Raw genomic sequence first — 14134 nt, 5'->3', positions numbered from 1 at the left:
GGCCCTGTGCGTAGGTTGAGTGATTCAGTGATCAGAAATATAACATTTATTTTTAAATGTTAAAACTGTATAATGCACAGAACGCATAGCTATCCAATTTTAAAAATACTTAAAATTATTATTTTCTTGTCACAAAAAGCAATCAACTTTTAAATCGCATGTTACACGGTGTACGTGAAATAAAATATTAAAATATGTAAATTTGGACGTGCAAAAATGTATGTATGACATAATATAGGTTCATAAATAAAATATAAAATCTCTTTTTTCGTGGTTATGATACTTCTTACATGTAGCTATTGCATAATGTGTATAAAAGTACAATAATATACATATTTTGTTTGTGTTTATAACATGGTTGGTATGTAAATATACGAAGTCTTATAAAAATTACGTTGATATAAAAATGCCTATTATAATATATTGTATTTTATTACATATATTGTTGTCAATGTAAAATAAAATGTGTGACTAACCTGTGTTAGTTTTGCTGTTACAGTAATCCGTGAGGAATTTTTCTAAAGTGAATCTGGGTAAGTGTAAATTTTTTACAACTTGCACTGGATCGCCTTCTTTCCATAAAAATACTAAGTCGTCAGTTGTCCAGCCGTCTAGGAAAACATTTCAAAAGTGTGAAATCGTTGTTTGAAATCATTTAATATATAACATTAAATTATCATATTGACTTACAGCTGACCATTCGGAGTGAACACGTCTGACGATCCAGTGGATATAATTTGAGATTCATTGGACACGATAGAGTAAGAGATATTCTAAATAATAATAATGACAATATCAAGTTGTAATTATTTTATACTTATTCAACCGATTAATATTTATGCTAACCTTATACTGTACAACACTAATCCATTGGGGAATATCCTGATGTACACGTTCGGCATAATTATATTGTGGAAATGACCTTCCTTCTCGTTAGAAAAGAACAAGTCGGGCATCCACACTCTGTTGGCTTCAGTCAAAGTTAAGTATTTCATTTTACCTATCCAAACAACAGTAAACATTAGTTTGTTTTTGCGCTTTGAACCAGTTGTTAATTGTTATAGTGCCAATTAAATTTGACACGCGTTGACTGTGCCTCTCGATTTTGTCTTAAGAATTTCACGAATGTTAACAATTAACTGGTAAATAGAGGTATCTAATTATTCTAACTTTCTGATTTTCCTGAACATATTTTTGGAGATTTTGCTTTTTTTTATGAAAACTATTGTTTTGGCGATAATTGCGCGTACCACGCTGAGTCTTCTCGAACTTTATACGCTAGGCCACAGATATAGGTACAACACCGCCCGAACGCTGTCCTTCAAGATACAGATGTGGAGTTAACGTAAAAAACAAAATAAAAATTGGGTCATTGTGTTCAAAATGGGAACGCGTGAAAAATATACATTAATATATTATGTAGGTATATATTATACATAGGGTCCGGTTGTGCGTTGCGATGGGCGGTGGGTGGGTAGGTACTTCACTGGCAAACTTGAATACGGACGCGCGCGCCCAAGTTACGTCGGGTGGGTGGCTCCTCGAGTACGCTTTTAGTAAGCAAAGTGATTTTCATGTATTTACCGTTGTAATCGTTAAATTTTAGCCTCTCGTCCATCCATTGTTCGCGGAACGTCAGTTGCACACTGTACTCCTAACACACAAAACACACGTTTAGAAATTTATCACATGTACAGCACACGAATATAACACGCACATATTTATATATATATATATATAGATCATAACAATACATATTATATCATAATATATTATTATATGTACACGTTATAATATTTAATAACAACGACGAAATACATTCGTGGCCGGGGGAATTCAGCTGCTGGGAGACGCTTTCGCTAGTCCGAAAACAATATATTATTATAACACGCCTTTGTGCAATGTGTGTCGCACACCGACATTTCGGAACAAGAAATAGACACACACTTGCCGCACAGGGTCGGCGTCAAGTGCTCGAATTATAATATAGTGACCGTGTTAGGCCACTTGCATTCACAAGTCGCGTCATGTTATAATGCGCTTCTAAAAAAACGGTAAGATTAACCGTTAAGATTATAGCGATGACCGCCAACAAATATTGTTCGAAATTACATTGCGATATATATAATACATTTTTTTTATGTTTCAACTAGCCCCGAGTATTGACCTTGTACGACAAGTATTTTGAGAATTCAGTATTGGACCGCGCAGCACGTCAAGTCGAAAAGGCATTTTGTTTTCTTCAAAATTTAAATTTTGTTCTCGTATCGGCCACTATGATATTATATCAGTTTCTATTCGTAAAATATATTAATTTACAAATACCACGACAGATACAGTGTTGGAAGAATCGCTTTTAAAAAAAAAAACAAATATTGTTCATGACAAGTCTTAAAAAAAAACAAAAATTGAAAAACTACGTTAAATACTCGTTAACAAGATTATCCCAATGGGGTACAAAATAAGTTGGCTTATGTGCTTTTTGAGTTTTATACCTCAAATATAACTTATAAAAACTTCAAGTGGCAAGAAAAAAACGTCGAGTTATTGCGACTCTATTCTAGTTACTCTTTTAAGATATTTTATTAAAATGTAAAACGTATAAATGCGTAAATACACAAAGAACACTTTGGTTCTTCAAAACCGTGATTTCATTCCCGTTCTCTCCAACACTGCGTTGATATCGTTGTTCAACCACTACACACACATATAATATGTGTACAGAGTGTCTCGCTGTGTATGTCCTTGTACGTATCCGCCCGACTATAGTATTCTTCTATTAGCCTCCTGTCGAACTCGAAGACCTATATATAGCTATTTAAACACTCAACGACAATTATTAAAATTAAAAGGTGTAACTTTTTTTTAGATTTTTTTACATAATTAAATAGGTAGGGTACATGCTCGACGAATTGGCTTTAATTATAGATTCTTAATAAACGAAAACATACCTATATTTCCCTACACATTAATATATTATAGTGAAGAGAAAAACGGTTTCGTTAACGGGTACAAATACGTACGGCGAGACACCCTGCATTATAATAATAATAATAATAATAATAATAACAATAATAATAACAATATGCACAGTCGGAACGATGAATAATATAATATTTTACGGATCTATACGTGCCATCTCCTATCACACTCCCCCGGCCGCAAAAGGAAACGTGCGCCAGTGATCGGTGTCCTATGAGCACATGACGTGTTATAGGACTCCTAGGTCACTATCGACTTCGCGATTACCGGGCGAATCGAAAAAGCGTCCGTGTCCGCAGCGATTCGCCCGGAATCTGCGCGTTTCAAGTAAAAAAAAAACAATTACATTATATTATGATAATATATTTTAAATAAAACAAATAACGCACAAATACAACAACAAAGTGACATGCGTGTGTAGGTGTATGTGTGTGAGTGTGTGCGTGTGTACACCAAGACCAAAAATGCAATAAATTGACCTCCGGCCGTGTGTGTACGACCGTCCGTATCGTCGCAACGGCAAAATGCAGGTGGATACGAGCGGTTAAAATTGTTTTAACTGTGTGACGCGTGTGAGGTGGGACACTACGATATAATACGGAAGCGTAATAACAACGACATTATTTATACGTACGTGCAAGCATGTAGCGGATCGTATATAATATTTTATTTTCAAAAATAAAGCATGCAAAATAAAACGAGTTATCGAACAAAATCGTCATAGATACACATCTGAGGCACAGAAAGTTACAGATTAAAAAACAGTGAGGCAGGTGACAGTCATAATGTATAACAATAATAACAATAATAATAATCAAAATAAACGCATTTCAAAAAAAAAAAAAGAAAACCAACAAAAGCATTTTTAATCTTTTTTTTCTCATGAATTATTAACATCCGACATAGTCAAAGGTTATGGGAATTTTGTTTTGTTTTGCTTTGTTTTTTTTTTTTTTTTGATTATTCACCACAAAACCCAGCAAATTTCCTAAAAGTACCGAATGTTTTTCCGCACGCGTAAAATTATTCCCCGTTATTTTGGTTATTTTCTCATTGCAAGAGTGCGTTCGACCGTTTGGTGTTTGGCATTCCTACATATTTCTTATTCGTTTTGGAAGTATGTAATGTTAATACGGTATGAATGGTGTGTCAGTGAGGTGAACAAAATATTACAATAATAATGTACAGGGAAACCGACTTGTCACTTAGGTACTATTAATTCCAATAAACTTTTAGAACGAGTTGGATACGGACATTTAAATAATGCAATACCTATTAAATAGAAAACTTAATTCAGTGTTTTGAAACTATTATTTCTCTCCGCAATGTTATATGCCGTAGTAACTGTATTTTATTATCTTTTGTTTTCCCCAGAAAAGTTATATTATGTTTATTTAATACTTTTTTGAAATATAAAACTTTTTGAAACAAATACCGCTTTAAAAGTGCCCTAACAAATTAAATTAAAAAAGTGCACACAAATTGTTTAATTGTTTATTTCTACAACAATAGTTTTGAAGTTTATAGATTTTTATAAAAGTATAAAAGTAAAATAACTTAGCATGATATTATAATATTATGTATTATATAATATATATATATGTATATGTTAATACAATATACACTATTGAGTTAATTCAATATATTATATATATTTATATAAATTTATATATATTACTATATGTTGATGTATGATTGTATGTATTTATATACAAGACACAAAATGCCTAAATACACACACCATTTCAATGCATTATTTAACAAAAAATAAAAATAAATAACAAAAACAAGTTATGAGTTCAGAATAATCAATATTTAAAATGAAAAAAAAAATACTTGTAGAAATTGAAACACATCTTGTCCAACAGAAAATAATAAATGTGTAAAGAAAACTATCATTTTGAATTATGTGTTGGGTACAGTATGTATAATAATATAAAAATAGTGGAATGATTAATCGGATTTCAATTGATTATTGTGCGTCAGACGAGCAGACCTCAGGACTTAGTTGGATTATGATTACGTGATCCTGTTGGTCAAGACATATGCCTACGGCCACGAAAACAAAAACATAAAATCCGCAAATAAATTGGGCGCAATCTCACAACAGAAAACCAAATAATAATATGTCATAAAAACAAAATAAATCCAATAAAAATTATTTAAGGCCATCACCCGACTCACCATTTTGTAATCATCAATTCTGCTGATGGACCGTACCAACATGTTGACATACACAATGCAGGGAGAGTCGCCTGCGGGATACAATAAAGACCGACAAAATATAGTCAGCGGTTAGAAAAAACAAGTCAGCATACTACATATTACATTATTTCAAGAGAAAATAATATTCAAATAAAAAATCAAAAAAAAAATCAAGAGTAACCTAAAAATAACATCGCGGGAAGTACTATGTATAAATTTTTTAAGAAAAAATTCTAGCGCTATTCGTTAGGCCATTCACTATAATATTATAACATTATCCTTTACGGATTTGAATTGTACAGGGTGTGCGATGGACGTCAGATGCATACATTACTCATGGGAAATTGTTTGCGTATAAATTAAAGTAAGTGACCCTGGTGTTAAAATTATTGGTATTTGGACTATTTGGAGGTGGTTATTATGCAACGCATTATGGATAATTCTTATGTGTGTGTATAATTATGACTATTAATTACTTAAAATGAAACAAATTATATTAAAGTGTGAGGTCTGTAATTATTTCCTCATTATTAGTATAAGTCATTATGTAACGGTATACCCACTACTAAAACGATGGAACTATTTATAACATTTTCGGTTTTGTTTATGCAGGAAAATAAAAAACTATTAAATTGTCATTAATTTGTTCTGTTATGAGTTTTTCCAGGATATGGCTGTAATTTAGTATTAAAATGATTAAAGGTGGTTTTTAGTGGAAATAGAGGAAACTTGGAAAGTTTTTTTATTGAGTTCACGAGGACTGCGTGACAAATTGCTTTTGATTGTGAACTGAATAAGTTTTAAAAATAAATAGTTAATAATAATTTTTTTAAATAGTATAGTTCAGTGCAGTTATTAAATTTAAAAGATCACAAGATGTCGTTTACATTTGGTAAATAGAAAGTTAAATTTGTTTTATTGTGGTTTAAGTATTTAACATTTTAATTAAGACAAAGCGGAAATGGAAGCAAAATAAATTCGTACAAACACAATTGTATTTATATTAAGAAAATATTGTAAAATCAATGAAACACGAAAATTTTAAGTATTGTTTTCCAATTACCAGATTTTAATTTCGGCTACACAATGTTTTGGTGATATTTAAAGTTCATATTTTTTCAGATTTGTATATTATAATTGTTAGCTTTAAATAAAATGTGTGTAACTATCTAAAATATAAAGCAAAACAAAAAAAATGCACGTGACTTATTTTATTAAACTTTTGAGACACACGATAAGTTAAAATACTCGGATAAATAATTGCAATAAGGTGAACTTCACATTTTATCCGTTTATCAAACTAAAATACGTTTAAAATCAATCGGATTTTTTCGATTAAATAAAATTATTGTTTAAATCGATACTCGTGAATCAAAAGTAAATATTTATACATCGTAACAAATGAAGTGGAAAGTGTCCCCTAAAATTAATAACTGAACAAAAGTGTCACTGGATTGAAGGAGGGCATCGTTGAACACCGATACTGGTGGTGTGTAAAAAAAATGTGATAAAGTATTTTTTCGACATAATTCATCATTTTAAAGAGGATGTTTTATTAAATTACTCGACAACTGAAGAAGACGCTTATATAATAGTTTGAATGGAAATAAGTGAGTTGAAAGTTTAATGAACCATTTTAAATTTTAAGAATGTTTTACAGAGGAATTAGTACTGATTTATTCTATAAAAGTTTAAAATCACGCAGAATATAAATCAATCATATTTATTTTGATAGGATGCCAGGATGGTAATAATCGTGTTACTAAAGGATGAACGTATAAATACATATTTTAAGGTTTAGTATATTTATTTGTAATACAACTTATTAGTATTTTATACATTTCTAATTGATTATATAGTGATGAAAAATGGTCTGAAATTTATGGTTGGTATTAACTATTAAGTAATTTCAAAAAGCCACAAGAATGTGTAATTATTTTTTTTTTTTTGTTAGATTGGTGCATGTTATACATACTTATGTCTACGTGTGATCAAATTAATGTATTAAATTTCTTAAAACAACTGAAGGTTGTTTTATTTCAAATAAAATATATACTTAGGATATTTCGACGACAAGTCTCACTGGAACATGATTAAAACAATTATTTTAAACGAGAATACATTTTTTTTAAGCCCGTCATCGCGTCTTACAACGATTGCAGGCATTTAAAACTTTAGATTCGGCCACAATGTTGAATCTATTACAATATTATATACATATTAAATGCAACGACCACGGCATATGTTATTGTATTATATGTTTTTCGATCTAATACACGTTACAGCGCTATAATATAACTCTAGATATATAATATATATATGCATCGAATAAGAGTAAAATATTATAATTTTATATTATGACGTATACTGTCAAACTTAAATCAGCGAATAATATTATAATTTATATTGCTTACATTAGCGTTACTAATACGAATATTCTATAGCGCCTATCTAAAATCGACCCGTTAGGTATACCTTGCAAGATTATCATTATATTATAGATATAATATACAATACGGCGGTAATTAATTATATAATAATTATAATAATAATAAGTGATTTCTGTCAATTAAATCAACAAGCGTACAATTTAGTCCAGCAATAAGTCTATTGTTATATTATCATTAATTTATTCTAAGTGTAAGTATATAGTCATATTATGTTACGCATCCCGGAAAAAGCTCTTTGTCAATTTATTAGTGTGAAAACCGCGTGTTTTTATGCGTTTTACGGGGTAGGTTTTCATTTTTTCGTTCTTAAAATATTATATAAAACAGGTTTTATTATTTATTTTATACACAATCATTCCATGTAATGTACAAAAATAAAAAAAACTGCTATGAATGCAAAATAAAACGTTCATCAAGAGCGGGTGAAAGATTCAGGAAACATAATATTGTTATAGTATATAATATATAGCGGACGGGACCATCTACAAATATATTATTGATAACGTTTACGTTACCAATAAAATGTAGAATACATTTTTCTCTAAGTATAAATATATAAAACAACAAAAAATTGCGTTTGTTTTCGCTCAAAATACCAGCATCCAACCTAGACAAGATGACTTACCATCTTGTTGTCACTTATTGTCATGATACTTCTCACAAATAGGTTTATGTGCACGATTGTTGGGCCATCTAGGGAGTTATAAAATATTTTAAATATATTTGTATATATATTATTTGTTAATTGTTATCGTTCAAAGTACAATAAATTTGCTAACTTCTGCCAATATGACGGTTCATAAGATATATTATTACCCTAAGACGTATTGTTACATAATTGTATTATTATTTATCTTGTAAAACATTGCACGCATTAAGCACATCTCAACGATTATTGAATTATTAAAGAAGAATACACCATTATTAATATTCATCGAGCGTAGCGAAAAGAGCGTTGAAAAGTTTTGAGCAAAAATCCTAATTTAAACACATATACATTTAAAACATTTTTATGTTCCTACAAGGAACTAAGGAAGAATAAAAATATATAATAAAATATACTAAAAACATATTATCTTCTTCAAAAAAGTTTAACCCCTTTTATGTTAAAATGTTCTATACGAAAAACGTATTTTTTTGTGAAATAATTAGTATTAAAAAGATATAGGTATAGTAATATTTTGAAAAATAATTTTATACATTTCCATAAAGTAATAAAATAGTTTTGGCTGTTTTTAAATATTTAAATATTATGGCATCGAAAATATATTGAACGGATTTGTAATATCTACTGTTTATTTAAAATTCCCAGTATAAATTAAATGTAAATGAAAAAACTGTTATTTTTGTACTATTTTTGATAACATGAAATATTAATTATTAAAATAGATTAAACGGATTTTTGCTCAAGTGTAAAATATTTAAAAAAAAATGTGTTATGACTGTAAAACCGCAATAATTGTCAATCATAGCTTGAAAATAAAAAAACGAACTTATTAATAGATAGCTGTTTAAATGAAAAAATAAATAAAATATCAAGTGCTATATGTAAGAACATGTAACCCTGCAATAGACAATAAAATATATAAAAGAGTTGTACGTAGTGCGGATAATAGTGCATAAAATATTATTAAACCGTAATAAATGGTTAAAAGATAATAATTGTGACATATTTCGTTGATAGAAACAATTGAAAATTGAGTGAACCAAGTGCTTAACCGATTTGACTTACCATTTCTTTGTCACTAATTCTCTCGACGTTTCGTAGCATTAAATCTATTTTAACAATAACCGGGCCATCTAGGAATTATTATTAAGAGTACTGATTTTATATGTTTGTTACCAATATTATTATTTCGATACAATTAAATAAACGAAATATTATTAGTATTAACTTTCGCTGGTTGTTACAACTATAGCTGAAGGCCCCCACAGACAAAGTAAAAACGAGTGGCCACTTTAAAGTTAAAAGTTAAATCCTGATCCTATATATACAGGCATCATAATATAACACAAAAGAGGATTTGGCACTATGCACAAGTACTCATAGAATTTTTCAGTTTGGCGAAAAGCCTAAAGTACTTCGAGTATTTAAACAAAAAATAAAACTTTGAAGGGAAAATTAAAAAAAAAAAAGTAATAATGAAGAAAAAATAAGGTGTCGCTTTTATGATGAACCCACAAGATTAAATCAATTCCTTCCTCCCCTTTAATGTTTTACAAATATTTTTGAGATCATGAGATTGTTTAATGTAAAATAATTTCCACGTAGTTGTAATAATGTTAATTTAATAAAACATACATAAAAAAAAATAAAAAATAAATGAACATAATGAATTGTTTTGGTCGTGAGCATGTAACAATTTTTCATTTTTATACAAAACAACATAATTTTGAATCGTATTTTACCTGTGCCATTAACTCCTGAGGGACGGATCCTAGCATCGTAGCTTCCTGGACCTAAAATTTGATCAAGAACTTCTTTTTCTTTGTGCCTATAGTTGACTTTTGGTACGCATCTGTGTTGAGAATTTCCTTTATGATTATTACACCCATCATCGTCAATTCGAGTGCTGTAATAAACAAGAATTTTTATTACAAAATAATAAATATTATACATTTATACATTATTACTGGATACATTTGATCCAAGGTTACTTTATCCGTGAAAGTGTTATTTAAAAACTTTACGTTGAAGATTACAGAATGGGTAATTACAATATTTACAATTAACGTCTGTTTTATTACATAATTTGAAATTTAAGTATAGTTACCTATCAATTTATCATACGGATAATTCATACATAAATCCCTCAATTTATTATAGAATAAAATATTTTGTTATTATTTTTTATTAAATATATTTTGATGATAATTGATAGCTTTCAATAAGATATACTAAATTCTAAACTCAATTGAAGTAGAATTCATAAAATCATTGATTACTGTTATGATTAAATTTGCTTATAGACAAAAGTTCCTTACCAACAATATTGAGCAAAGTGCGCAAACAAAAATACCATCAAGAACGACGGCCACTCTTTGAAACTAGCCATTCTCTGCAGTAACCCTAAAACAAAAACAAGCAACGAAATTATTATCAATTGCTTAGTGTGTAAGTTTAGCATACATATAGGCACATATAGGTACTTGATCACATTTCTCGTCAGTTGTATGAGAAATGTGTCGATTTTCTGAATACAAGTTTTGATTAATCAGTAATCACTATTGGCAGGTATAGGTACTATACCTATACCGGCTATACATAAATATAATAATATAATGGGATGGCGCCGCCCGTCCTATTCTAATGCATTATAATATATTAAATTATTCAAGCGGTTGTAAATCACGGTTATTTACCTAAATATGCGTACACGTGGTTTCGGTCTGGTTGTGTGCTTATAATTTATATAATATACTATTATTATGTTCAAACGGCACAATGACTATTGTAATATAATAATTGTTGTACTAGTCGGAATAACTACATGGAATCTCGAAGGGTTTGATATTATGGCACATACAATAGTACAATATAGGTACTATGTTGTACTGTTGTGCACTCGTACGAAGGATTAGTATTATGTTATCGCGTTGATTATATTATCCGAAGACATGTAACGATATTGAATTATAATAATAATTGTATTCAATTTGAATACAATTATTATTATGCTCATTGTGCATATAAGCATGTGGCACAGTAGCGCAGTATTACCTACACGCTTGCTGCACCGTATTTTGTGCCGTATTGTCTGTTTTACACCGATTACGTCGGTTTTATGTTATTATGTTTTTAAAAAGGCGAATTTAACCGATTTCTATGTATTTTAGAGCGGACGGCTAAAATTACTGTAATAGGTATGTACGCTTATATATCTACGCCCCCAACGTGCATAATATTATGTAAAACTGGACTGTTGTTTTATTTTATTTTAAGTTGTGCTTTGCATAGTAAAAAGAAAGAATTCGAATCCAAAAAAAAAAAAAAAAAACTTGAATTACGGTTTGCGGGGCCGTCCGAAAAGGCGAACAACGACAACATTGTGCAGTTACGGACGCGTTGGCATTTCGCAGCAGAGACGACCCCGCAGACGTGGATAGACCGAAACCTAGTTGACCCAGTTCGCCGGCGACGTGTGCGCTTGTCGGACCACCGCAAGCGACTCGGAAGTTGGTACGAAAAAGAAAAAAAAATTGTGATACAAATATTTTTTATGGTGTAATATATAGGCATCAACGGTCGTTTCGCAAACTCTAATATTCGATATGATGACGGTGAGGCGTATTTTTGATAATATGATAATATATTATTTTTCCCTATTATTGTGATATAAACTGAATCAAGGACGATGAGTACCAGTCGAAAAAATGAATTTACGCGTGTCTCGTCTTCTGTAAATAGAATATTAATTATTGGTCCCCGGAAGTTATATTAACCGTAAATGTAGGGCGTTTCGTTCTCGGCGTATAACGTCAAATCACAGGACTTTGCCTAGCTCCCACGATTTTCATGAGTCTTTAATAACGAGGAATAAAATGAAATGTGTTTATAACAATTTTTTATCCACATAGTCCAAATAAGAATAAACGGGTATGAGTGTTGACAAAAACTTGTGCAATGGATCGTACTCACAGATATATTTTTATTATTCTGACTACGAAGTATAACTGCGCGGTGTACCTACCTACCGTTCTGAAATGAAAACAATAATAGTTAGCCTAAATTGACCAAAAAATAATTGACTGGCATTGGAATTGATTGATGTAATGTTTTTAATTACCAGGGGACCAAATATCCTATTTTCCCATAGATAATAATATTTATGTATATATGTTATCCATGTATTTTCCGCGGGGATGAAACGTCCGTTTATACATATTTAACACGTGTTATGACATGTGACGACTCTCGATTGTACGGTTTAAGTAATACACGTGTGGTCGAAATTCATTGGAGCTACGCCTCTGCCGAATAATTTCCGGAATTCGAGTGATGGATTTCAAGCTACTCGAAAATTGGCCGGTGACTGCGGGTGGCTTATTAGCGATACACGTTGGTATAGTATAACGTATACCTAATATTATTTGTACCTATGTACCTCCGGAATTTATGATGTTTCGATGAAATTGCCCTGTCCGCGCACACGGAAATTCGGAATCTAATTCGAAAATCTATTCGAAATGCACTGCGGTGGGTCACCAGTTTTCGGAAAAGCGAACGACGGCGAAGGCGGCGACGACGCAAAGTCTCCTACTTTAGCGTCCGCGCAACAATCGATTTTATCGAGTGGGATGGGGAGCATTGTCTGCACGTCATATAATATAATATTATCATTACTATATGGGTAATCGGATTTTAAGGGATTCTCGGGTGACTCGCCCACCTGTATATTTATATTCTATATATACCTACTATGCGACGATGATAATATTATTAAACGTATAATATTAATTAATAATACGAATTTACGTGTGTATAATATTATACCATTATACGCGATAACCGCACTACAGATATATTATATTATTTAGGTGTATTATAATATATAATATACTCGGTCGGAGGGTCCAAGAGTATAATTATTTTCACTCTCTCTGTCACTCGGTGTGCAGTAAAAAAAAAATACCAGTGTTTTCCAGGGTATTTGTTTTTTATTAATTATTATCGTTTGACAAACGCACGTTGCGCGCTGCTATCCTGCAACCCGGCGGACCCAGAACCAAACTAATGGCTTTGTGTGTTGTTATTATATATATAATATAAATATATATATATGTGTGCATTGTGCATGTTATGCTTATGATTATATTATTATTTTCCACGCGTTGCATATAATTATTCAATTTTTAAACGCGTCCTCCGGTTTAATCTTTTCGGCCGTTCGCCGTAATTCCACAACGGATAATCTAGATTTCATTTCGCGTTCGAACAAAATATAAATATCACAAAGAAACAGCACGTTTACACTGGTGCGTGCGTGCGGTCGCCTCCAGATGCGAACGGATTTGACACGTGAAATATTACAATAATATTTCATATTGTGATGGCAGAAACAACCGAAATAAGTCTGACCTATGCAAGTATACGATAAGCATTAATATTTTCAAACGATGGGACATGATGTCGCGAAATACAAGGGATGAGTCGGTGGAGGTGCTGTGTGGTGGTGGATCATATTTCGAATGTATATTATATCATTTGAGCGTTTGCGTATTATATAGAGGCGTTTTCGTTGAACCAGATTTTCAGTTATGCCGTATTCGATCATTTTATTATAATAATATATATATATTTTTTTATTGAGCTTAAGTCTGGCAACTATAAGGTAACTAAGTCTGGTAACTACTGGTAACTAAACTTTTTTTGTTTCTAGGAGAAGGAGAAACGGTTGGAACGGTTTGTTTGAAACACGTTTGTATATGAGTTAAAAGGATTTGTAGCTAAAAATCCTAGGTAGTCACCTATTCGGGAGCTAGCAACACCAGCCGAT

The 14134-nt window shown here is 31.0% G+C and overlaps 1 protein-coding gene across 8 annotated transcripts in view; it reads right to left on the bottom strand.

The window, feature by feature from the left end:
* The window catches only part of LOC100166866 (glutamate-gated chloride channel), a 48095-nt gene that overhangs the window by 17080 nt on the left and 16881 nt on the right, over positions 1-14134 (bottom strand). For 3 of the 8 annotated variants that reach the window (XM_029488687.1, XM_029488690.1, XM_029488691.1), the window contains exons 2-8: positions 10623-10707; positions 10047-10210; positions 5167-5237; positions 1585-1654; positions 847-1000; positions 691-773; positions 477-611 (exon numbers count right to left, since the gene is read on the bottom strand). In XM_029488687.1, the coding sequence (XP_029344547.1) occupies positions 477-611; positions 691-773; positions 847-1000; positions 1585-1654; positions 5167-5237; positions 10047-10210; positions 10623-10693 (748 nt within the window). In that variant the 5' untranslated portion in view covers positions 10694-10707. Of the gene's footprint in view, positions 1-476; positions 612-690; positions 774-846; positions 1001-1584; positions 1655-5166; positions 5238-8262; positions 8331-9369; positions 9438-10046; positions 10211-10622; positions 10708-14134 lie in introns of those variants that run through there. The other 5 variants (XM_029488688.1, XM_029488692.1, XM_029488689.1 and 2 more) reach the window with 4 other exon arrangements.

The sequence above is a fragment of the Acyrthosiphon pisum genome, chromosome A1 (genome assembly GCF_005508785.2).
Source record: "Acyrthosiphon pisum isolate AL4f chromosome A1, pea_aphid_22Mar2018_4r6ur, whole genome shotgun sequence".
Lineage (NCBI taxonomy): Eukaryota > Metazoa > Arthropoda > Insecta > Hemiptera > Aphididae > Acyrthosiphon > Acyrthosiphon pisum.
This window is presented reverse-complemented; position numbering and strand designations above follow the sequence as displayed.